At 46.6% G+C, this 22,559-nt stretch overlaps 1 protein-coding gene across 2 annotated transcripts in view; it reads left to right on the plus strand.

Annotated features, from left to right (window-relative positions):
- RNF43 (ring finger protein 43) overlaps window positions 1-22,559 on the plus strand; it is a 67,518-nt gene that overhangs the window by 30,607 nt on the left and 14,352 nt on the right. For both annotated transcript variants that reach the window (XM_036268941.1, XM_036268942.1), the window contains one exon: window positions 20,336-20,458. In XM_036268941.1, coding sequence (XP_036124834.1) covers window positions 20,336-20,458 — 123 coding nt within the window. The remainder of the gene's footprint in view (window positions 1-20,335; window positions 20,459-22,559) is intronic.

Raw genomic sequence — 22,559 nt, forward strand, 5'->3', positions numbered from 1 at the left:
TGCCCTAGTTAATTTTTCTTTCTTTTTTTTTTTTTGCAGATAGAGTGGGAGGAAGAGAGAGAAAGAGAGAGAGAGAGAGACATTGATGTGAAAGGGACACATCGAGTGGCTGCCACCCGCACTACCCAACCAGGGCCGGGGACAAACTGCAACCAAGGCATGCGCTCTTAGCAGGAACCTAACCTGGGTCTCTCTATACCGCAGGCTGATGCTCTAACCACTGAGCAAAACTGGCTAGGGTGCCCTGGTTAATTTTTTTAAAAATATGTTTTATTAATTTTTAGAGAGAGAAATAGAAACATCACTCTGAGCCTGGCTGGTGTGGCTCAGTGGTGGAGCATCCACCCATGTACCGAGAAGTCGCCGGTTCGATTCCTGGTCAGGGCACATGCCCAGTTTGTGGGACAGATCACCAATGGGGAGCATGCAGGAGGTAGCCAGTGCATGTTCTCTCTCATCGATGTTTCTCTCTCTCCCTTTCCCTTCCTCTCCCTCTAAAAAAAATCAATAGAGAAAAAAATAAAAGAAACATCAATTGGCCTCCTTCTGCAAGCCCTTTACTGGGGGTTGAGCCCAAAACATGGGCATGTGCCCTGACTGGGAATCAAACCAGGACATCTCAGTCCATGGGATGATGCTCAGTTCACTGAGCTACACTGGCTGGGTTGCCCTGGTGAATTTTGAGGTAATTTGCAGGTTTATTATGACTGGAAAGTAATGGAGGAAGTCCCTGCTCTTCTACCTCAACATAGTCTTCCTTTTGGGGAACGATCAGTCTTGAATTTTAGCTCCCTGCCCTCATTGCTTTCCTTGTATGTACGTGTAGTATGGAAGCTGCCTAGAATTATTTTGGTCCCTCTAGTCTAGATCAATGGTTCACAAATTTTAATGTATATCAGAATCAGTTTTAGAGAGCTTGTTAAAACATAGTTTGCTGGGCTCTACCCCCAGAATTTCAGATTCAGTAAGTCTAAGGTGAGGCCTGAAAATGTTCATTTCTAACAATTCCCAGGTGATGCTGGTGCTACTGAGTCTTGGGGACCACATTTTGAGATCCATTCCTCAAGGACACTGCCTGCTTTATAATCACGATGACCTGAACAGATTGACTGCCTTCACATGGCCAGAGCATCCAACTTGTGTTGACGTGAACACTTAGTTATGAGAGATTTTGTCCTGCTTGCAAAGATTAAGTGACCTGAAGCAGGTCATTTACCTATAGACACCTGGCAAATGGCTTACTGACTCATTCAAGCAGCAGCTAGCAGGTGGGACCTTGCTTTTGGGAAAAATAAACAACAACTATTAGCTGGGCTACAAAACAAATGATGTAAGAAGAATAAAACCAGTGCTTTTGATTGGTTTTTATGTCATTCTCAAAAAGAGGATTTCAGGATTGCCATGTCTTTAGAAATCCTCATTTTTCTTTCCACTTCCCTGAGCTACGGAACCTCTTAGGTTGTACATTAGCTTATTTAAGAAGCTAAGTGATTTGAGTTTCACTCTAGCGTAGCAGCCTACACAGCATCATTCCTTCTGGATTTATTGCAGTGGGACCAGCTCAAGTGAACCAGTAACCACACACTGTACTCTTAATCGAATTCATTCATGCAGCCATTCTAACTTTTTCTGAGTGTTTTCGTGCATTAAACTTAACATTTAAAATGTAACTTTAACAATACTATATCTGGCCCTGGCCAGTTTGGCTCAGCAGTTAGAGCATCGGCTCGCAGACCTGAGAGTCCTCGGTCCGGTTCCCGCTAAGGGCACGTACCTCAGTTGCAGTTTGTCCCTGGCCCTGGTTGGGGTCGTGTGGGTTGTGGTTCGTCCCTAGCCCTGGTTGGGGTTGTGTGGGTGGCAACCAATCCATGTGTCTCTCTCACATTGATGTTTCTCTCTCTTCCTTCCTCTCTCCCTCCCGTTCTATCTGAAGAAGAATGCAAAAATGTCCTCTGGTGAGGATAAAAAAAAAAAAATACTATATCTGAAGCTATAAACAGTGTTTGGCAAATCTGTATCTGCAGCCCTGTCTTTTCACTCAGCCTCCAATTCTTATTTCAGATTGCCTGTAGGTTTTAAATGTTCAGCTCTAATTCTGTATTCCCAAAACGATTCAAATTTGCTTGCTCAAAATTAACTTATTTTTCCAATATTCCTTTTTTGGTTGATGCGACAGCCCCGCCCCCCCCCCGCCCCCAATTCTGCAGACTTAGAACATTTCACTCCTTCATTCCTATAGTTCCATCTGTCCATAAGTACTTTAAGCACTTTCTTCATAATTTCTGCGATTCATCTCTTTGCCTTTTAACCGTTGCCACCAGAGTCCAAGCTCACACCCTGCCAGGGCTAGACTGCTGGATCAGCTCTCCGACTGGTTTTCCTACTGCCAGCTTTCTGTCATGCCTCCGCAGTTTCTACTCTGACACTAACTTGTGCTGCAGGGTCTATCTCTTAGCTTGGTATTCAGGGGCCTTCAGAATTTGACCCTGCCTCAGCTACCCAAACTATCTCTGCAGATCTGTTTTTCAGTCATACAAGTCTTTTTATACCTTGAAAACTTGAGAGGAACTGGCCAAGAACCCTACTTTTCCTCTCACTTGGCCCCTTGTTTTTTTCCTCAAGGCTATAGCTGAGAAGTTCCTGAAATCCATTTGACAGGTGCCTATGGGCCAGCTCCTGCTTGTTTTACTTATGCAATTTTTTTTTAATCCTCACCTGAGAACATGCTTAGAGAGAGTACTGGGCAGCGGGGTGGGGTGGGGGGAAGAGGTGGGAAAGAAAGAGAAACAATGATGCAAGAAAGAAACATTGATCGGTTGCCTTTCGTATGTACCCCAACCAGGGATTGTACCCACAACCTCTTGGTGCACAGAACAATGCTCAACCAATTGAGCCACTCTGGCCAGGCTTATGTGGTTATTTTTCTCCTATTTGAATTCTGTCTTTCTTAGGGGCTAGCTTAAGATCCATCTCCTCCACAAAGCCCACAGGATCTATTGACTGTACCACACAATGTGACACTTGATAATGTGTCATTTGTGCCACCATTTAGTTTGTGTATATGTGTATGTTATCTCCCCAGTAAGACTAACTCCTGGGAGGGACCTAAAACAATTTTGGAATGAAGATAGGTGTTCATTAAACACTTGCCAACTAAGAGGCCATATTTCAGGCCCTTTCTGATGTGCCCATGGGGAAATCTCCACGTGTACCCATCCAGCATCCTACTCAGCAACATCAAGTGACTACATCTTCCCTGTTACAAAGGGGGAAATTGTGCCCGGCCGGTGTGGCTCAGTGATTGAGCATCTACCCATGCACCAAGAGGTTGCCTGTTCGATTCCTGGTCCAGGCATGTGCCCAGGTTGTGGGCCCGATCCCCAGTGGGGGGCATGCAGGAGGCAACCAATTGATGTTCTCTCTCATCAGTGTTTCTATCTCTCTCTACCTCTCCCTTCCTCTCTCTCTAAAATGAATAAATAAAATAAAACTTTAAATTAAAACAAAGGGGGAAATTGCAGTAGCTGCCATTTAGGAACAAAGATGGCCCCAGAAACAGGCCTGATAATGTCCAGGCTAAGAATAAACTCAATGATAGACAGCAACTCCGCTAGTTAGGTGTTTGGCTAGGAAGGGAGTTCAGCCTCTGAAGCACTTTAGGTAGGTGTGGGATTAGCAATTAGCTGTCACACGCTGAGGTAAGCCTACCTAAAGGCAAAAGCATGGCCTGATGACGGGGTGATTACTCCTGCACCGTAAGTACTCATGGGAGGCATCTCTGCACAGAAGTACTCACCCGAACAAACACTAGGAAGGAGGCAAAGGAAAGTGTCCAGGATCTAAGCATAGTCACTGTGTCAACAGCAATATCAGATAAGGTGGATTTTCTGGAGGGGGTGGTGGTGAGGGGAAGAGTTGATGCACCTGTGGTCGGTGATTCAGAAACTTGGTGCCATATAATGTGGCACCTGTGTCCCAGCCGCCCCATGGTGGCTGATGTCATGTAATCACCCATTTGCTAACTGGGCCAAAAGGAAATGCATTGGATGAAAGCCAAAGGAAGGTATAGTTAAACCTCTTAGCTGAGCCACAATCCAAACCCATGAAACCAAATGGCTTTTTGGGACTCCTTTTTATACCAGTGAAGCCATTGTTATTATCAACCTAACAGTGATTGCTTTTTATAGGTATCATGCGTTTTTATTGGCCTATTCCAAAGACAAATATGTTCTCATCTAAATGTATTCAAATGAGCTCCCATGGCTCGTACAAGTGGCCAAATTATGATATCTCAAGCAGGAGCAGGGTCCAGACAATTCCTGTTGGCTGAACTAGGACTGAACTTAATCCTAGACTGATTCAGCTTCTCTGTTGAAGTTGTTTGAAATTCTGACATCCTGCCAGAGATTGTTTCTAAGGAGTTCTCAGTGTGAAGTATGAATCACAAATGAATGGACTCTGGGGAGACCAAAAGCTTGAGCTTTCAGTATTAATTCAGCACATATTTATTGATTGCCGTATGTTAGGGCATTGTGCCATGTGGGATATAAAGAAATCCCTGCCCTCAGTTTAGTAGATAAGAATATGAAGTAGAAGGGGAAAAGGGCCATAAAATCAATACAAACAAGTTGATTGGGACATTTCAAATGAAGAAGGGTTTCTTCATGAAAGAGGTGGCATATAAACTTGCTTTTGAGGGATAAGTAGGATTTTAAAAAGTGACAGCACTCCAAGAGAAGTGAGAGAAGAGTAACATACTTTGGTTTGGACAAGTACTTTAGTACAAGTAGGGGAGAAGGGGGCATAAAGCTGAAAGGGGAAGAGGAAGGAATTAATACTTTTTGTGTACCCACTATGTGCAGGAACCTCAGGTACTTTAAATATGTTATTTCACTTAATCTCTATAATGATCTTCTTGGGTGGGTGGTAGTGTCTGCTTTTTTTTTTTTTTTTTTTTTTTTACCAATAAAGAAACCAAGACTCAAGAGGTTAAGCCACCAATTCAAAATCACACACATCTTGTAAGTGGCAGAGTTGAAACGTGAAACCAAGTTGTCTAATTCTAAAGCCAGTGCAGAATCTTCATTTGATGGACCGAGGATGTTGAATTTAATGCAGAAGGCAGTAGAGAGGGTTTTTTTTGTTTGTTTGTTTTTTAATCCTCACCCGAAGATATTTTTCCATTGATTTTCAGATAGAGTGGGAGGGAGGGAGAGAGAGAGAAACATTATGTGAAGAGACACATCAGTTGGTTGCCTCCTGCACGACCCCAACCAGGCCAGAGATCAAACCGAAACCAAGGTATGTGCCCTTGACTAGAATCAAACCCATGACTCTCTGGTCCATGGGCCATCGCTCTTAACTCCTGAGCCAAACTGGACAGGGCGGCAGTGGAGAGTTTTTGATGGTATTTGGATAGGACAGTGATATGAGTTCTATGTTGTATTTTTGTTTGTTTTTTTGTCAATCCTCACTCGAGGATATTTTCCCATTGATTTTTAGATAGAGTGGAAGGGAGGGAGGGAGAGAGAGCAAAAGAGAAACATCAGTGTGAGAGACACATCAATTGATTGCCTCCTGCAGGACCCCGACTGCCAAGGATTGAACCTGCAACCCAGGCATGTGCCCTTGACTAGGAATTGAACCCGCAACCCTTCGGTCTGCAGGCCAGCGCTCTAACCACTGAGAAAAACCCACCAGGCTGTGCTATATTTAGGAAGATTGTTCTTACAGAGATATATAAAGAGCTTTAGAATGTCGAGAGGCTGGGGAATAGTTGTAGCAAGTCTATTTTACTGGTTCAGACTCCAGAGACATAGAGAAGGTAGATTTCCAAAGGCAAGTTCAAGTAACTGGATATAGAGAGGAGGAATCATAATGACTCAGAAGTGCTCGGCCTGGGTCTCTAGGAAAATGATGGTGCCATTAACAAAAGTAGGTAAGAGGGGTTATTGGTGTAGGGTGGAGTACAGGGAGAAGATGATATGTAGGTTTGGTATATGTGAGTTGGAGATATCAGTAAGACTACAAGCAAATAATGTCTGCAGGCTTATAAAGTGCAGAATTTGATTTTGGACAAATCTGAGAATTATCATTGAAGATTGGAGTGAATAAGAACCCCAGAGAGAAGAGAGAAAATAAAAATCAGAGAATATATTCTTATATTTAAAATAAGAGAAAGAAGAGCAGAAGAAAAAGATGAGGGACAGTTAGAAAACTGGAAGAACTGGAATAGCATTATGTCGCAGAGTGAGGAGAGTGTCAAGAAGGCATATTCAACAGAGCAGAAGTAGCTGAGGGATGTTTGCTTTGCTTTAGCTTCACTCCCTTAGGAAACAACTGGCACCAATAGGTTCAGGTATGTCCTTTCTTCTTTCTGCTTTCCTCTGTTATGGAGGAGATCAGGCAGTCAAGGAGCTGTTTTCCTACTAAAGATGTGTTTGGTGGTCACATGTTCAATTTAAGCTAGTAAAGGCTCTTAGTTTTACTGCTAGCAAGATAAAGTAAAATTTTCAAGTCTTGCTCTGAATCACTGGAGGCTCTGTTCCCAAGAAGGCTCTTATAATTTTGGTGCTTCTGTTATTCTTTTCTACTCTGTGATTGTTCCTGTGGCCCATCAAGTCTCTTTTCATTGTGTTTAGTACATGAAATCCATGCCCAGAATCCACGATTCCTGGTTGCAAGCCCAATATGCATTGCGTTGTCTCCTCCACCTAATTTCTGAAATAGGCGGTACTAATAGAGGGAGAATAAAATAACTAATGAAGGATTATAAAGCACTTTACTAATATAAAATACAACAACAAAGCTGAGTAATAATCTTGATTTGGGGTAAAGGGTTCCATTAGCGGAGGAAAAATAAAAAGGACAAAGGGTAGTGTTGCTTCGTACCTTGATAACAGTGTGCAAATCAAAAGTGCTGCTATTGATCTTCACTGCCCTGTGAACTCTCAGCCCAGGAATTTGGCTCCCTCCCTAGCTCTCCAAGTACTTCCCCTACCCACTGAGTCTGTGATGGCACCTCCCGAGTCTCCTGACAAATGCAAACAGGAACTTCTCTTCAGCAGAGCCAACTTGATAACTGAGAAGATTCCTCTTCCATTTACCAGCACTTTGATTATCTTTTCGTATCTCTTACCATCTGCACTTAGCAAGAAAAATAAAGAGGTTTGAGCAATTAGGAAGTAACAAAGAACTCATAGTTCACAGAGAGCAAGTCCAGGAGTGTTTGGAATATTTGAGCGTGTAATCTACATCCATCCCAGGGCCAAAGAAGGCTGGAGAGTTGGTCAAGCTACTGGGAAGCAGAAACAAAGAGAAGGTCAAGATCTCATAGGGCTCCTCAACAGAAGTCCTTAAAATTTAGACTTCAGCTTTTCAGGGTATAAAGGATGGAGAAAAGAGATATAATTTATTTCTCATTCCACTAAAGGTGAGAAAAAAGACCCACTCAGAAAAAAAAAAAAAACTACACAAATACTGTTGGGAGTAAATCAAGTCTGTTTTTCTAGAGTTTTTCCATGCAGATCACTCACTGGTCACATCCTCATAAAATCTTGATAGGGACTGAAGTTCATTTACCTAGAGCCAGTGGTGGGCAAGAGTTTGAGTCAATTCTATAGTGATACAAATAGTTTAAACTGGCCCTGGCTGGTTTGGCTCAGCAGTTGTTGTGTCAGCCCACAGACCAATGAATTGTGGATTCAATTCTGGTCAAGGACAGGTACCTCCGGGCCCTGGCCTAGGTCTTGCGAGAGGCAACCAGTCGATGTATCTCTCACATTGATGTTTTTCTCTCTCCCTCTCTCTCCCTCCCTCCCACTCTGTCTGAACTAAAATTAAAAAATATCCTCAGGTGAGGAATTAAAATAAAATAGTTAAAGTTGTTTTTAATAGTTTCTAAATGGGCCCGACCAGTGTGGCTCGGTGGTTGACCGTTAACCCATGCACTGAGAGGTTGCTGGTTCGATTCCCATTCCGGCCAATCTATGTTCTCTCTCATCGATGTTTCTATCTCTCTCTCCCTCTCCTTTTCTCTCTTACTAAAATCAATTTTAAAAAAATTTCTAAATGGTCCCTGCCCTGAAGGAGCTTCTCATCAGATCTGGGAGATAGACCAAAGGGCCCAAATGACTAGAGAAGTACTTTCAAAGCAGTATAGCAGGTGAGTAGGTTTACCATTCATTCCACACTCTCCCATATGTGAATGCAGTCCTCTTGAATTTGTATTCTCTGGGTCATTTGACAAGTGGCCTTAAGACCCCGAGCGTGAGCATGTGAATGCACGGCTTTAGCTCTGCAATCAGATTCTAGGCTCTTGAGGGCAGAGCCATTCTCATTTTTTGGTGGGGAGATGCTTTCTTCCCCATTAAGGATTATGCTCTACTCAGCACGTTGATATGAGGGAGGACAAAAGAGTAGCTAGGGACAGGTTATTAGCAGGCAGGGTTTTCTGAGAGAAGTTTTGTTCCGGGTAATAGGGGAGATTTAGGTGTGAGGTAAAAAGGGAAGAAGAGGACTCTCCCTTCCGTGAGAGGTCAGAAACTTAGAGGGAGTATACAGAGGCTTCTGAAGAGAAAGCAGAAATCTGAAAATAGTCATATCCTGATCAAATGACAATGCAGCCACCACATTTATTTGATCTCGCATCTGTTTATTGAAACAGATAATTCAACATGCATTTTCCCCCACATCTATTCTGTGCCTGGCATTCTGCTGCGGGATGAATAAGACCCAGTCCCTGATGGGAAGGAGCTCAGGACCTACTCTACAGAGAGGGAAAGGACTGGTATTTTGTGAAACACCTCAGAACCAGTGTTCTGCTGGTGGGAAATGGGTAAGAGGGTGGGTCACAGTGGAACATTGACTGACATAACTCACCATAAAAGGAAAAAGTGTCGTCTAATAATTTTGCATATATCACTTTAGGGGACTGTATGGGAGAAAGTGTTTACTTCTGGGGGCTGAAGGCTGGCCAGAGGATTGGAGAAGGACCTGGTTTGGGCTAGGCTGGGAGGTCGAGGGCAGAAAGAAGTGGGAAGCTGCAGGGCTCGGTCTTGGAGTCTGGCTCACAGGGGGAGGGGAGTGCCTTGCTATGTTCTCTGTGGAGCCAGGGAGATGGGGAAGGTCCATGGGAAAAGAAAGTAAAAGGAATTCAGCAGAGAACCAACTACTTTTCCATCTCATACATTTTCTGTAAAGGATTTCTTAAGCGCAAAGACTGTTTTGTTGTTGTTGTTATTGTTTCATTCTCTTTAATGCCTAGACCTCTGCTATAAGGGGCCACTTACATATCTTACTTTTTAGTTCCTAGGAGCTCAAGAGATGCAGCTATTAGGAATTACAAAATATTCATGGGATGGAAATACCAGCTGGCACCCAGGCCAAGATATCCAGGCACCATCCATAGAGACCCAGGGAAATGCTGAGTCCAAAATGGCAATCCCTCCCAGGCTCTCACAACGCCATCTCTCACTCTTTCTTTCATCCCCTGCCTGGAAGGCTACACCGTGGGTGGGAATAAAAATCTACTCTCCCGTTGCATCCAGGCAGCTGCCAGAAGTCTGTTTGCCTTGTTCTTTGCTGGCAAATCATTAAACAGCCCCCCCAAAGCAGGCCTCTTCCCCAGGGCCATCCCATGGACAGGGATTCAGAGCTGTGGTCAAAGGGCTGTCAGCAGTAGGCTGGAGCCCTTGGGCTTTCTCCAACACAAGCTTCTCCTGACCGTTGCCTCGTCTGAACAGAAGCCTCCTTGGCCTGATCTCAACCCCCAATGGCTTCTGAGGAGAGACTCTGGGCATCTAAGTTGGCTGGTGGCTTGAATAATTTTGTCCTCCTCCTGATGTAATTCTAAGTGTGACTACACCTCCATCCCCTCTATTGTTTCTTTATTGAAGCAGAGGCCCATGCTTTATAGTTTTTCCACTTTGCAATGTCCATGCAATATTGTGTGTCACTGTGCAGGAGCTGGGGACTGGGATCAGCCCAGCGACTCCATGGCTTCACCCCATCTCCACTCACAATGTGACAGTGAAAACCTGAGCATAGACTTAGTTCAGCTGGCCCATTTGGCCCTCAGGGTTTAGAAGCCAGTCAGGGAAGACAGCTGTTAGTATGGAGCAGAGTTTGAGGGCAACTTGAAATCCCTGCAACCTCTGAGCAGGAGACTAGGCCTGGAAGACATGGAATGTGTGTAAAATAACCAGGTGAGTTTAGCCATTTCACACCCTTGCACTGAAATCACCAAACTTAGCAATGCCTGAGTAGCTCCACTCGTAGTCCTGATATGCCTCTGACCTGTTTAAAGAAATAATGTGATCTCCTCAGGTTTCATTTATTTGGTCTTTTATTTTTTTCACAAGGACTATCTGGGTTTCATCTTTGGCGTTTTCAGCATTAAAATCTTAACCTAAATAATAACTTAAAAACAAAACACTACCTGCTTCCAGCAGCTTTCTGAATTTCTACCATCTCTGGCATGATTTTGGCTGGAGCAAGAACAGCAGAAGCATAAAATGCACTGTGTCAAGGCTGTTTGCAAACAGCATATCAGGTTAAGTGTGAGAGTTCAGTTAACTAACTAACTGAATAAGACTTTAGGTCATGCCTAGGAAGATCCCTGGCCAAAGCCTTCTTAGACCCTTACCCTGGAAACGTGAGGAGTAGGTATTACCCCTAGCAATACTGTCACCTGTGTCAAGACCTCAGCTTTTCACCCTGGCTGGTTTGGCTCAGCGGTTGGAACATCGGCCTGTGGACCAGAGAGTCCCGGGTTCGGTTCCCACTAAGGGCACGTACAAAAAAAAAAAAGACCTCAGCCTCTCTGCAGCAGGCCACTTTGGACAAGACAGCTAAACAAAGTTCCTCACAGGGTGCTCTCTGTAAGATGAAGATCAGCGAAGGTGGCAAGATCTCCCTGGGACCATGGTCACTAACCGAGTAACAGAACTCAGATGACATTGCAGGACCCCTTAGGAGGATTCTTGGTGGTTGGAGCCCTGAGTTCTGTACCTGGTGGAGGGAGGGAGTCCAAACCACATGATTGGGGTGTCTTCTAAGGTCTTGACCTTCATGGGCTTCAGAATTTTAATATCCTATTCATAACCTTCCTTCCAAAGATTGCTGATGTAACAAAAATGGTATTTGATGGGCTTCCTCTCCTTTGCTCCTAACTTCATGAGTAGCTTCCTGGTGCCCCTGTAACTAGAGGTCATTCTGGGCTGAGTCAGGAAAAGACCTGTTCCTACATGGGAATAGAATGGACAAAAGCTCTACGTCTTGACTGACATTTTTCTATTTCTCTCTGTCTGGTTACTGCCAAGTAAACCTTCTCTGATACAATTTATTTCAAACACAATTTACTTTTTTCTCTTCCCCTTCTTTTTCCTGCTTATAACTCTGCTTATGACCCTGTGAACCTCACAAAGACACCAGGCAGATTGTAGGGTCAGAGAAACCCCACCACGGGGGCCATTGGAGGGTAAAGAGGTCCAGTTACATCATGGAGCTCAGACACAGTCTGAGACAAGGGTAGATGAGTTTTTAAATTGACGAATGAAGTCTTTAGTGTGGGGCAAGACAGTGAGGGAAATGGTGGTCTGGCTGAATGACCATTATTTGGGTCTGAGCTTCTGTGACCTCTAATTTCAGGGCACACCTTTCTCATCCTAAACAAGCAGGGACTATTCACTGGGAAGGCACCTCTGAGCAGCGTCTGGGCCTGGCTGCCTTTGTTGTGGCTAGAAGACCTGAGATAAGCCCTGGGAGAGGAAGGAAGCTGAGGTTTCTGGGCAGAATGAGCCTGGGCCTGGAGGGAAAAAGAGCAGACAGACCTTGCTCCTGTCTTGTTGCTAATAATTATTCAATTATTAGCAAGTTTGAAAATTCTAGAAAGGGTGGTCCTGAAGCCTTCGACTCATGTATTGTAACACTCAGCTAACATTTGTCGTACCACATTTGTCGTACCACACAGAATATTTCCCCATGGCCGACATGCACACCTTGGAGGGGGCAGGTGGAGTAGACAGGGTACTGGGCTGAATTCGGGAGACCTCAGCCTCCTTGATCTAGTTGTGTAACCATGGGCCTTCTGTAAAGTATCTACATTCCTCTTCTTTAAAAAGCAAGTTTTGAGCCCTGGCAAGTTTGGCTCAGCGGTTAGAGCATTGGCCTGCGATCCAGAGAGATCCCGGTTCGGTTCCCGCTAAGGGCATGTACCTCGATTGCAGTTTGTCCCCGACCCTGGTTGGGTTGTGTGGGAGGCAGCCGATTGATGTGTCCCTTTCACATCGATGTTTCTCTCTCTCTGTCTCTCTCTCTCCCTTCCACTTTATCTGAACAAAAATGGGAAAATGTCCTCGGGTGAGGATAAAAAACAAAAAGCAAGTTTTAAATGTCCCTTACAGGTATGAACCAGGCTCCGCTCTTAGTAATTTGTGTATCGTTTAGAAAATGTATGGCAACTGGATTCACACTGAGTTTTACTTAATCTTCTACTAAATACTAAGGGCCTACAATATGCAAAGCCCCAGACTGGACCTTCGATGAGCTCAGTTTGTCCCCTCAGGTTTTGTCACCCTGCTTCCTATTAGGCGGTGGCACAATCCAGTTCTCTTGTCAGCCCTCTGGCTCCCCAGCGCCAGTCCCCCCAGGAAGGTTTTCTGGATCAAGTAAGAAATTCTGGAGGCCTCGTCATCCGTCCTCCCTCTGCTAGGCCCTTCCCATCAGATGCCCAAGGTTATGCTTCTCTCATCCCACCATTATTTTCTTTTTGTACCTTAAAAAGAATTACACAATTAAGCAGGAATACATTTTTCTTGTCAAAAACCATTTTAGCAAACTAGACAAAGGGAACTCCTCTTGACAATTCCCTAGCCCCCTGACTTAATTCATTAGAGAACTCAGCTATTCTAAAGAGGTAGCCACAGGCTAAGGTAAGGATGGAAATGAGGTCTAGAGGTTTCCAAATCCAAGCCTAAACTATCATCATGAGGATTAACCTGTAGAGTAGCATCGGCCTCTTAAAATAAAGGCAAGGTGACCAAACTGGGCCTCAAACAATGTGAAAGGGACACATGCTGGTGCCGGGAACCGGAAGCAGCAACTCCAGGCCAGTCTGGTTTTCCCCAACCCCCTCTCTACAGGAGCTTGACTTTATACTGCTGGTGTGCCCTGCTGCCTGAGATAAAAGTCAGGTAGTTCTAAGTTCAGGTAATGGAGGTTGCTCAGGAGAGGATGATTGTAAAATCTGAAAAGAGGAAATGGGGAGAAGGGTGCCTTTGATGCCTGGCCAATGTTCCTGATTACAAAGGCAAAATTGTAGCAGGCAGTAAAGTTACCTGTCCAAGGCCTGGGTGAAGGTCTGTGTGTGGAATCAGAGAAGTAGGAGATTATTACAGAGGTGGGGGCAGGGGGTGGCTGGGAAATAGGAGACAGTAAAGAATTGCTTGCAAAAGCACACACCCCGGGAGGAGGAGATGCCATGGATAAAGTAAGACCAGCATTAAGTTCTGGGCTCAGTTGAGCCCTGGAATGCCCTTTGTGAGGAGGTAATGAGATCACATGGCCGTCTTCATGGGAAGGAGGCGGGCTGGGAACTGGAAGAGCTTGTTCAGTGGGGTTTGGAGGGCTGAGTGCAGGAGGGAGGCGACCGTGGATAATGAGCTGTCCCAGACTGCGCCTAGTGGAAGGCTGGCATGCAGAGGCACTGTTGAGATTGCTAAGGGAGAAGCAGTCAGAAAGAGCTTTGTCCCTTCCAGGAATAAGGAGGGATTCTGTTATTACAAATGCAGCAATAAAAACAGCCACCATTCCATGAGCACTGGTTGCATCAGGCTCTGTGTTCAGCTCTTATAACCAGTGTCTCCAGTCTTCATGATAATCAGAAGGCATTTTTTTATCCCATTCTGAAATGAGGAATAGGAGGCTCAAAAAGGCTAAGTAACCTGCCCAAGGTCACACAGGTAAAGATGGGAGTCAGAGTTTTGCACCTTAGGTCTGTTTTTGGAGGGAGGGGAAAAAATCAGAACAGATAACTTTAAGGAGGAAGACAAGAGACTCAGAGAACAGACCCAAAATTACGAAATACAACACACACCACTGAAGGACAGTACACACGTCTTTATGAAAGTGTATAAAATGTTCCCTGGCTGGTTTGGCTCAGTGGTTAGAGCGTTGGCCCGCAGACCAATGAGTCTTGGGTTCAATTCCGGTCAAGGGCACATACCTTGGTTGTGGTTCATTCCCGGCCCTGGTCGGGGTCATGTGGGAGGCAACCAGTCAATGTGTGTCTCTCACATCAATGTTTCTCTCTGTCCCCCTCCCTCCCACTCTATCTGAAGATAAAGGGAAAAATATCCTCAGGTGAGGATTGAAAAAAAAAAAGTGTATAAAACGCTTGCAAAGCTGAGTTCCCACTCAGAGTGGCCTGGACCCTGGGACTAAGTCCTCTTAATTTGCCCATGTAGCAGCATCTGGGGTGGGGGCTTTCCACCTCCTGGCCTTTCAGGAAGACTCAATAAATACAGCAAATCCTTTTTTTTAATCCTCACCCGAGGACATTTCTTGATATTTTGTTCAGATAGAGTGGAAGGGAGAGAGAGCGAGAGAAACAACGATGTGAAAGGGACACATCGAGTGGTTGCCATCCACACGACCCAACCAGGGCCGGGGACAAACTGCAGTGGAGGTACATGCCCTTAGTGGGAACCGAACCTGGGTCTCTCTGGACTGCAGGCCAAACCGGCCAGGGCAATATAGCAAATCCTTAAGTCCACCAAGTTTCCAGGAGCCCTCCCCGCACCCCCTCCCCAAATGCTGCCAACCCATTCCTCTTGGCCCTCTCTTGGTGTCCCTAGCAGGATAGGTGGCCGGATGTAGGAGACCATGCATGTTAAGGAGGCAGATGCATTTGGGCCTGTTTTCTTCCTTGGAGCTCTCTTCCCTGCCAAAACTTCCCTGGAGGAGGGGGAAAGGCAGTCGGTGTGTTAACCCGGGAAAGACCAACACTGCCTTGCTAGGCAATGGGCAGCGTCCTGGTTGAATGACCCCCCCCCCCCCCACTTTCGGTCTTTTCTGAAAATACTTGAAAAACTCTCATTGTAAAAGAGTCAAACCATACAGAAGTATAGTGAGTACGGTTTTCATGCCACAAAAATAACTATACAAGAAATATGGTATTTTCTTTTTATCAAATTAAACTTGACTTCAAGGCCCTATTCCACTAGGTGGGTGGAAATTTTTGTTTTTGTTAACACTTTCCCTCAGACAGAAACATCTAAGGGACCCTCTGATATTTGTCCATGCTGGTTACCACAAATATGCCCAGTGTCCAAGCACAAATATTCCCTTGAATTTCAGGTAAGCCCATCTTCTTGTGCCAGGATCCAGCCTCCCAGGGTCCACCCCTTCTGGGGCACAGGCTGCAGATTCCCACAACTTGGCTGGAGCTCATTCTCAGGACCCTCCCCTCATCCCTCAGGATTCCAGGGACTCTAAACCCCACCCCAGCCCCACCCTACCCCACAGCCTTTCTGCCTTCGGGACACTCACATTTCTCCAATGAGTTCAGTCTTTAGCAAATGCCTGGAAGGTAGATCTTTAGCAACGTTTGCTTTGGACAAATGCACCCGAGGCAAGGAAATAGAAGGTGACGCTATGTTCTTAGAATGGGAAGAAGGAAAAGACACAGACCAAAATATAAATAGCTCTTATTCTTTTTTATTCTTCCACAACAGCAAAAAATAAAACTCAATATCTCAATATATTATTCTATGATTGAAATATTCAAGGCAAAGTACCAGAGTCTCTCTTCACCATCTCCTCTCTGGTTCCTCTTCCCAAAGCCACTATAATTGGGATTTTGGTGTGCATTGTGTTGTTTTTATTATTTTTTAATCCTCACCCGAGGATATTTTTCTATTTATCTTCAGATAGAGTGGAAGGGAGGGAATGAGAGGAAGAGAGGATGAGAGAGAGAGAGAGAGAGAGAGAGAGAGAGAGAGAGGCTGCCTCCTGCACGACCCTGACCAGGGCCAGGGACAAATTGCAACCGAGGTACGTGCCCTTAGTGGGAACCGAACCCCGGTCTCTCTGGACCACAGGCTGGCGCTCTAACCGCTGAGCAAAACTGGTCAGGGCTGTTTTTGAAGTTAGCTATCAGTCATCTGGGTGTAGACCTTCAATATTTAATAAAAGAAAACCATGTGGCAGGCGCGGAAGTGGCAGTGGAGGTCGGTCATAGCCTGGGGGAGCGAGGGACAGAGCAGACAACTGAAATGCCCTGGGATAAGCCTATGATTGGGGAAGTTCAGGGTTTCTGAGGGGCCCAGAGAGAGGCCTCTCACCTATCCTGACAGGGCAGCAAATGCCAAACGTGGGGACACAAAACAGTTATTTCTGGAGCCTGAGCTGCAAGGGAGGGAGAGGTGTGGGAGGGGACCGGTAAGCCCCGAGGCAGGGCCTGAAGGCATGTGCTTGGAGCAGGCAGAGCCTTTTAAGCTGCGTTTAAAAGCACAGAGTTTATTCCAAGAGCTATAAGGAGCCTTTTAAGAGCTTAAAGTTGGAAGAGTGACAAGCTTAAGGTAGCATTTTAGGCCACTTTGGCTTCAGTTTAGAGAACTGAGGGAGGTGAGGCGACCTCCTTTAAAAGGTTATTTCGGTGGATTGGAGGAGCAGTGGTGTGACCTGCATCAGAGCAGCCACAGTGGGCACGGAGGAAAGAGGACAGATGAGAGAAGCCCGCAGGAGACAGCACTGTTAGAATATGATGGTCGGATGCATATGGTGATGGTTGTAGGTGGTAGAAGAGACCAGTGGGACATCTGACTTGGGGGATAAGTAGATAGTCCTTCCAGTCGTTAAAATGGGGAACACTGGAGGAGCAGTTTTGAGGGACAGAGGATTAGTTCCATTTAGAGCAGGCTGAATGTGAGGTGTGCCAGAGTTTTCACAGGCAGAAACGTCTAGGCCCTACGTGTCGGGCCTGCGAGTCTAAAACTCGAGATAGGTCTGGGCTGCACACATAATCAACAACCCTGTGTGGAAACGAAGCCAGGGCATTGTCTGGGTCACCCAGGGGCACCATGGGGAGTGAAAAGAGAAGAGGGCCTCGGACAGAATCCCAAGAAGATACCACGAATATTTCAGGGACTCATGTTTGGCCCCTATGCTTTAGGAGTGTGGAAGTAGGAAAGCAGATTTTCTTGCTCATGAGTTAAGGGGAGCTATCATGTTGTCAAAGTCAAATGGAAATGGTTCTCAATTTAAAATTTTTTTACCTATCTTATACTATGCTTATTTCCATTTCTTCTGATTTTAGCTGCATAATTCTTAGGCATGTTACTTAACCTCTTACTGCTTTTGTTTCCTCATCCTTACAATGGAGACAATAATAGTTTCTGCCTCATACGATTATGAAGGTGAAAGAGTTAATACACAAAAGTGCTCAGAACAATCAATGGCTCACTGTATCCATTCAACACATGTAAACTGTCATCATCAGCATCATCACCAACAGCGGAGGATTGACTATGTGATTCATTTGGAGTTACGTGGCTTGAGAGGATGGAGTAGGGCAGAGCTGGGTTCTAATCTTGTGTGACCTTAACTTCGAGCCTCAAGCTTCTTTTTCTTTAAATGGGGAAAATCATACTCACCTCATAGTGGTAACATCTGAAGCCCTGGCACACCGGAGGTACTTACCAATGGTTCATTTTCTCCCCTTCCCTCTTCCATAGTTGTTAGTTCAGGACCAGGGCAGTCTGGTGACTCTGACACCAACTTTTCCCCCTTCACCTTCTTAGAGACTTCCTACATCATAGCACTGCAAAGGCCTGGGGGGCAGGGAGGTGGTTAAATATTTGCAAACCCTTCTCTAAAGACTACTCTTCTCCAAAGTGACTTTCTCCCCTCTCCCAGTTGACCTTCTGGTCAGTGAGAGATCTCTGAGAGTTATCTTGAGAAAGCTGGCCCATGGGTAGCATGGTGGGGTTGAGGGAGGGGAGGGGTCAAGCAAAGCAGCAGATGGTTGTGGCTGCAAGTTGTTCCTGATGGAAGGTCTCACATCTTTTGTTCTGTTGGAACAGTTGACTTTTATAAAGAAAATCCTCACCCAAGGATACTTCTTCCCCCATTTTTATCTTCAGATGGAGTGGGGGAGAGAGAGAGAAACATCCATTGGTTGCCTCCCGCACAACCCTGACAAGGGCTGGGAACTGAACTGCAACCAAGGTACGTGCCCTTGACCAGAATCGAACCCTCGACTTTTTGGTCCGTGAGCCGACGCTCTACCACTGAGCCAAACCAGCCAGGGCGGAACAGTTGACTTTTGACTCCTCACCACACCAGACCGTCCCCTGTAGTCATGAGGGAGATCATTCTCAAATGCAAGTCTGTGGCCCCTGCTCTGTGGTCCGGCGCTTGCTGACCTTTTCAGCCTGATCTCCTGCCTTCTTTCACACCAGACCTAATTTCCCACAGTCCCCCAGCCCCGTTCCTGTGCCTCCACGTCTTGGCACAGGCCGCTTCCTCTGCCAGGAGGTCACGCTCATCTGTGAACACATACCTGTTCAGTCCCCGAGAAGCACTAAGTCTCCCTGCCCTCCTGCGTGGGACTGTTAATCCCGACTCCGTATGCCCTTCCACAGGTCCTTCAAAGCACCTGCATTATAACATCACAACAGGATATCTCTGCACACTTGTCTTCTGAGCTTCTTTAAGACAAGGACACATCTGATTATTGTTAACTCCTCAATGTTTTGTATGGTGCCTGGCACCAAGGGGCCCTTCCCTGTTGGTAGAATGAAGAAATGAATGGATGCATGGTTGGGCAGATGGGCAGACAGACAAACAAATGGAACTTGTTGAGACAGGGGCTACAGCTTCACTGAAATGAGAGCAGCCCCCAACCTTATGCCCCAGCCTTTTTCTGGCAGTGAGGGCTGTTTTTTCCCCACACTACACCTTGATCACTAGACTAACAGCCCTTAAGTTCTAGGAGCAAGAATGGAACTCCCTCCCATCTTAACATCCCCCGCCCAAAGATTTTTATTCACAAGGATACAATTCAAAGCCAGGCAGAGCCTGTTTACTGAGAACCTACCATATTTGAGGGACTGCGGTGACACAGTGACAGGAGATAGCCTGAAAATGCTTTCAAAAAGTGACTGTGCTTTTAAATTCATCATTGACATGATCATTTTCATAAATGCAAGGTGCTCTGGTTCCAATGATGGTTCCTTCAGGAAGTCCTTTTGACAGCAGCAAAGAGGGAAGAGTAGGCAGCTCCCTGGTAGGAAATCCCCTTTCTTGCCAGGATTCATTGGATTTCCACCATGAGGGAACCCCTGGCCCATACGATGGTCCAGAGCCAAATAAATCATACTTTGTTCTCACAGCTCTCTGGGAAAATTAGATTCAAATGGGTATTCGAATCACCTCGAATGAGAACAGCGTGTATGGAAGGGCAGTCTTACCCTGTGAAGAGAGGACCCTCCGGTCTCTGCTAGCACATTTGGGCCCACTTCCTCTCGCTTGTGGCTCAGCACCAGCAGGGCGGAGGCCCCGGTCTTGGACTGGACCTGCCACAGTCCTCAGAGCCCATGGCTGAGCTGGCTCCCTCTCTCCACTGTATCATTTCCGGGGGGACAGGATGAGCCCCTCAGAATTGTCTATTCGAGACTTAACTCTTAGCCAAGGCTCACCCCCAAATAGTTGCTGCTCCCTGTCAGCACCCTGCTTAATCCCAGGACGGTCACAGGGCAGGGGCAAAGCGGGATAGTGAGGGGAGCAAGGCAGCACTGAGTGGGAAGCCCCAAGCCCCATGGGAGATGGGATTTTATGGGGCAATAGCTGCCAGGGGCACCCCGAGGGGCAGGAGACTCCAGCAACACCCAGCATTGTCCTGGGCGGGGGCAAGGAGGGAAGGCAAGATTCTGGAAGCACTGACATGGCTTAGCCTGGGGTTTGGGAGCAGGTAGAAGAACTAGAAAGTGAGGGAGGCTGGGGCCAGGAAAAGAGCCCTTTGCGTCCGACCTGTTTGGAAAACCAGGGCTTGAGGGTGTTGGGGCTACTTTGCAGCAGCCTCTTCAGTTAGGTCCCCCTTTTGGACCCCTCTTACTCCTATGTGCCCCACCTTGATGTGTCCTTGGCCCTGGCTCCCCTGCAGTGACAGTGGGTGCTCACTAGCTTGCTCTGAGGCAACCGAACAAGCATGCTCACTCTTTCCTAGCACCCAGGGCCTGCCGGGCAGCTGCCTGGAACGGTGAGACGTGCCTGGCCCTCACAGCTTACTCCTGTTCCCTAGAGCCCCCTGACCGCCCTCTCTCTCTCTCTGCAGTCCCACCCCCTGTACCTGTGCAACGCCAGTGATGACGACAATCTGGAGCCTGGATTCATCAGCATCGTCAAGCTGGAGAGTCCCCAGCGGGCTCCCCGCCCCTGCCTGTCACTGGCCAGCAAGGTAGACGCACACTCGACCCCACATATGTTCTGAACTTCACCCAGTTCCAGTCCGTGAGAGGCCCCTGTGCTCGCTGGCCCGTTGTCTCCTAAGGGATGTGTGCCCAGTTCACTCAGGTTTTCCTGAGCCACTTCTGAGAGGTGCACACTCAGGCCTCTGTCTTTTCCCACCATCTACCAGTAGAACTTTAAAAAATTGTTAAATTTTATTTACTTCTTTTTTTTTATTAATTAATTAATTAATTTTTGTTACAGATGTTTCTCCTTTTCCCCCCACTGATTCCCCCCACCCCCGCCCTGTCCGCAGTTTGTTGTCCATGTCCACTGTTCATGCACACATGCATAGAAGTTCTGTGGTTTATCTCTCCCCCACCGCCCCCTCTTCTGGGGATTGTCAGTCTGTACCCCACTTCCACGTCTCTGGGACTACCCCATTCCTGTTATGGAATTATGTTCCATTATATTATGTTCATTATATTCCACAAATAAGTGAGATCATATGATACTTGTCTTTCTCTGTTTGGCTTGTATTTACTTTATTTTTATTGATTTTTTTTTGAGAGAGAGGAAGGGAGAAAGAGATTGAGAAACATCGATGTGTGTCCACTTATTTATGCATTCATTGATTGATTCTTGTATGTGCCCGGACTGGGGATCGAACCTGCAACCTTGGTGTATTGGGATGATGCTCTAACCAACTGAGTGGCTTGGCCGGGGCCATACCAGGAGAACCTTTTGACTGTTACCTAGGGCATGTGCCCTACTCCATCACCTGGAAGTTTCTGAACCCTTTCCTTGCCCAGCATCAGAGCAAATGGGACAGTGGAGGGCTTTTCCATCTTTTGGAACCGTTTGCTGAGCCCTATGCAAGAAGAGCGGGAACAGAAGCCATTGCCCACCCTTAAAGAGTGCCCGCTCTTTCTCCCAGATTGCAAACAGGTGGCCCCACATTTCCAGGGCACCACTGGCTGGAGCTGGCAGCAGCCGCAGCCTTTCCAGACATGTGCTTTCTGGTTGCCATGCTCCCCAGTGGCCTGCCTCCTCGCAGGCCCTGGAAACGGTGACCCCTGCTTTAACATCCGTTACAGTTTTCTGTGTACTTACCATGTGCTAGGCGGAACGTGGGAGAGATTCTTTCTACATATTGTCTCATTTACTTTTCGCAACAATCAGGAAAGCTAGACATTATTATTCCCTATCTGACATATAAGGCGAGTGAGGATCAGAAGGGTTAGGTAACTTGCCAGGATAACACAGCTAGGAAGGGTGGGGCTGAGATGTGAACTGAGCCTTGTCCAGTTCTCAAACCTGGCTTTTACTCTCTCTGCTCTGTTGCCTCCTATTCTGGCTGGGAAAACAATGTACGTGGAAAGATGCTCATGAGGACATAAGCCAGAGTGTAGTTAGATTGTGTGGCACAGTCAGGGGACTTGGAGGTGAGGTCCTGCTCCCAGCGGGTGATGGTCCCTGCCTGTGTACTGCTCACTACACTCCGGCCCAGATCCCCTGAGCATGTTCTGATCCTCCTTGAGCTCGGTTTCCTGAGCCATGAGTCTCAAGGAAACAGCTGGGGTTCTTACATGATCCCAAGGGGGCAGGGATGTGGGCGGGGTTCTAAATGTGCTGCCCACAGGTAGGTGAAGATGTTCTCCCAGGCAGACCATGCAGATGCAGAGGGGGTTTCCGGGAGGTGGGAGACCAGCCAGGGTGCACCTGGAGGAGCTGGAGAGGGTGGTGTCTCTGCAAGGCTGGGAGGGTCCATAATGGCAGCAGGACTGTGTGAGGCTGAAGCTACCCTGCTTCTGGCTATTGTGTTTCCCTTGCTTTACAGAATATGGGCAAATGTCATTCATTTATTCATTTGGTAGACAAGTACTCAGTGTTAGGTGGTGTGAAAGTGAGGGAGAATATGTGTGTGTGAGAGAGAGAGATGGGGGAAAGGGGTTCAGAGAAGCTCTTAGAGGAATGTATGATTCCTCGTACCTGTGAACACCTGGCAACCTGTCAGGACGTGTCCACATAGGAGGCTTTCTTCCCACCCCCCGAAGGAGCGACCTCCTGCAGGAGATGGGGCCTGTGCACAGACACTGGGAAGCAAGGAA

The sequence above is a fragment of the Molossus molossus genome, unplaced genomic scaffold (assembly GCF_014108415.1).
Source record: "Molossus molossus isolate mMolMol1 unplaced genomic scaffold, mMolMol1.p scaffold_m16_p_19, whole genome shotgun sequence".
NCBI lineage: Eukaryota > Metazoa > Chordata > Mammalia > Chiroptera > Molossidae > Molossus > Molossus molossus.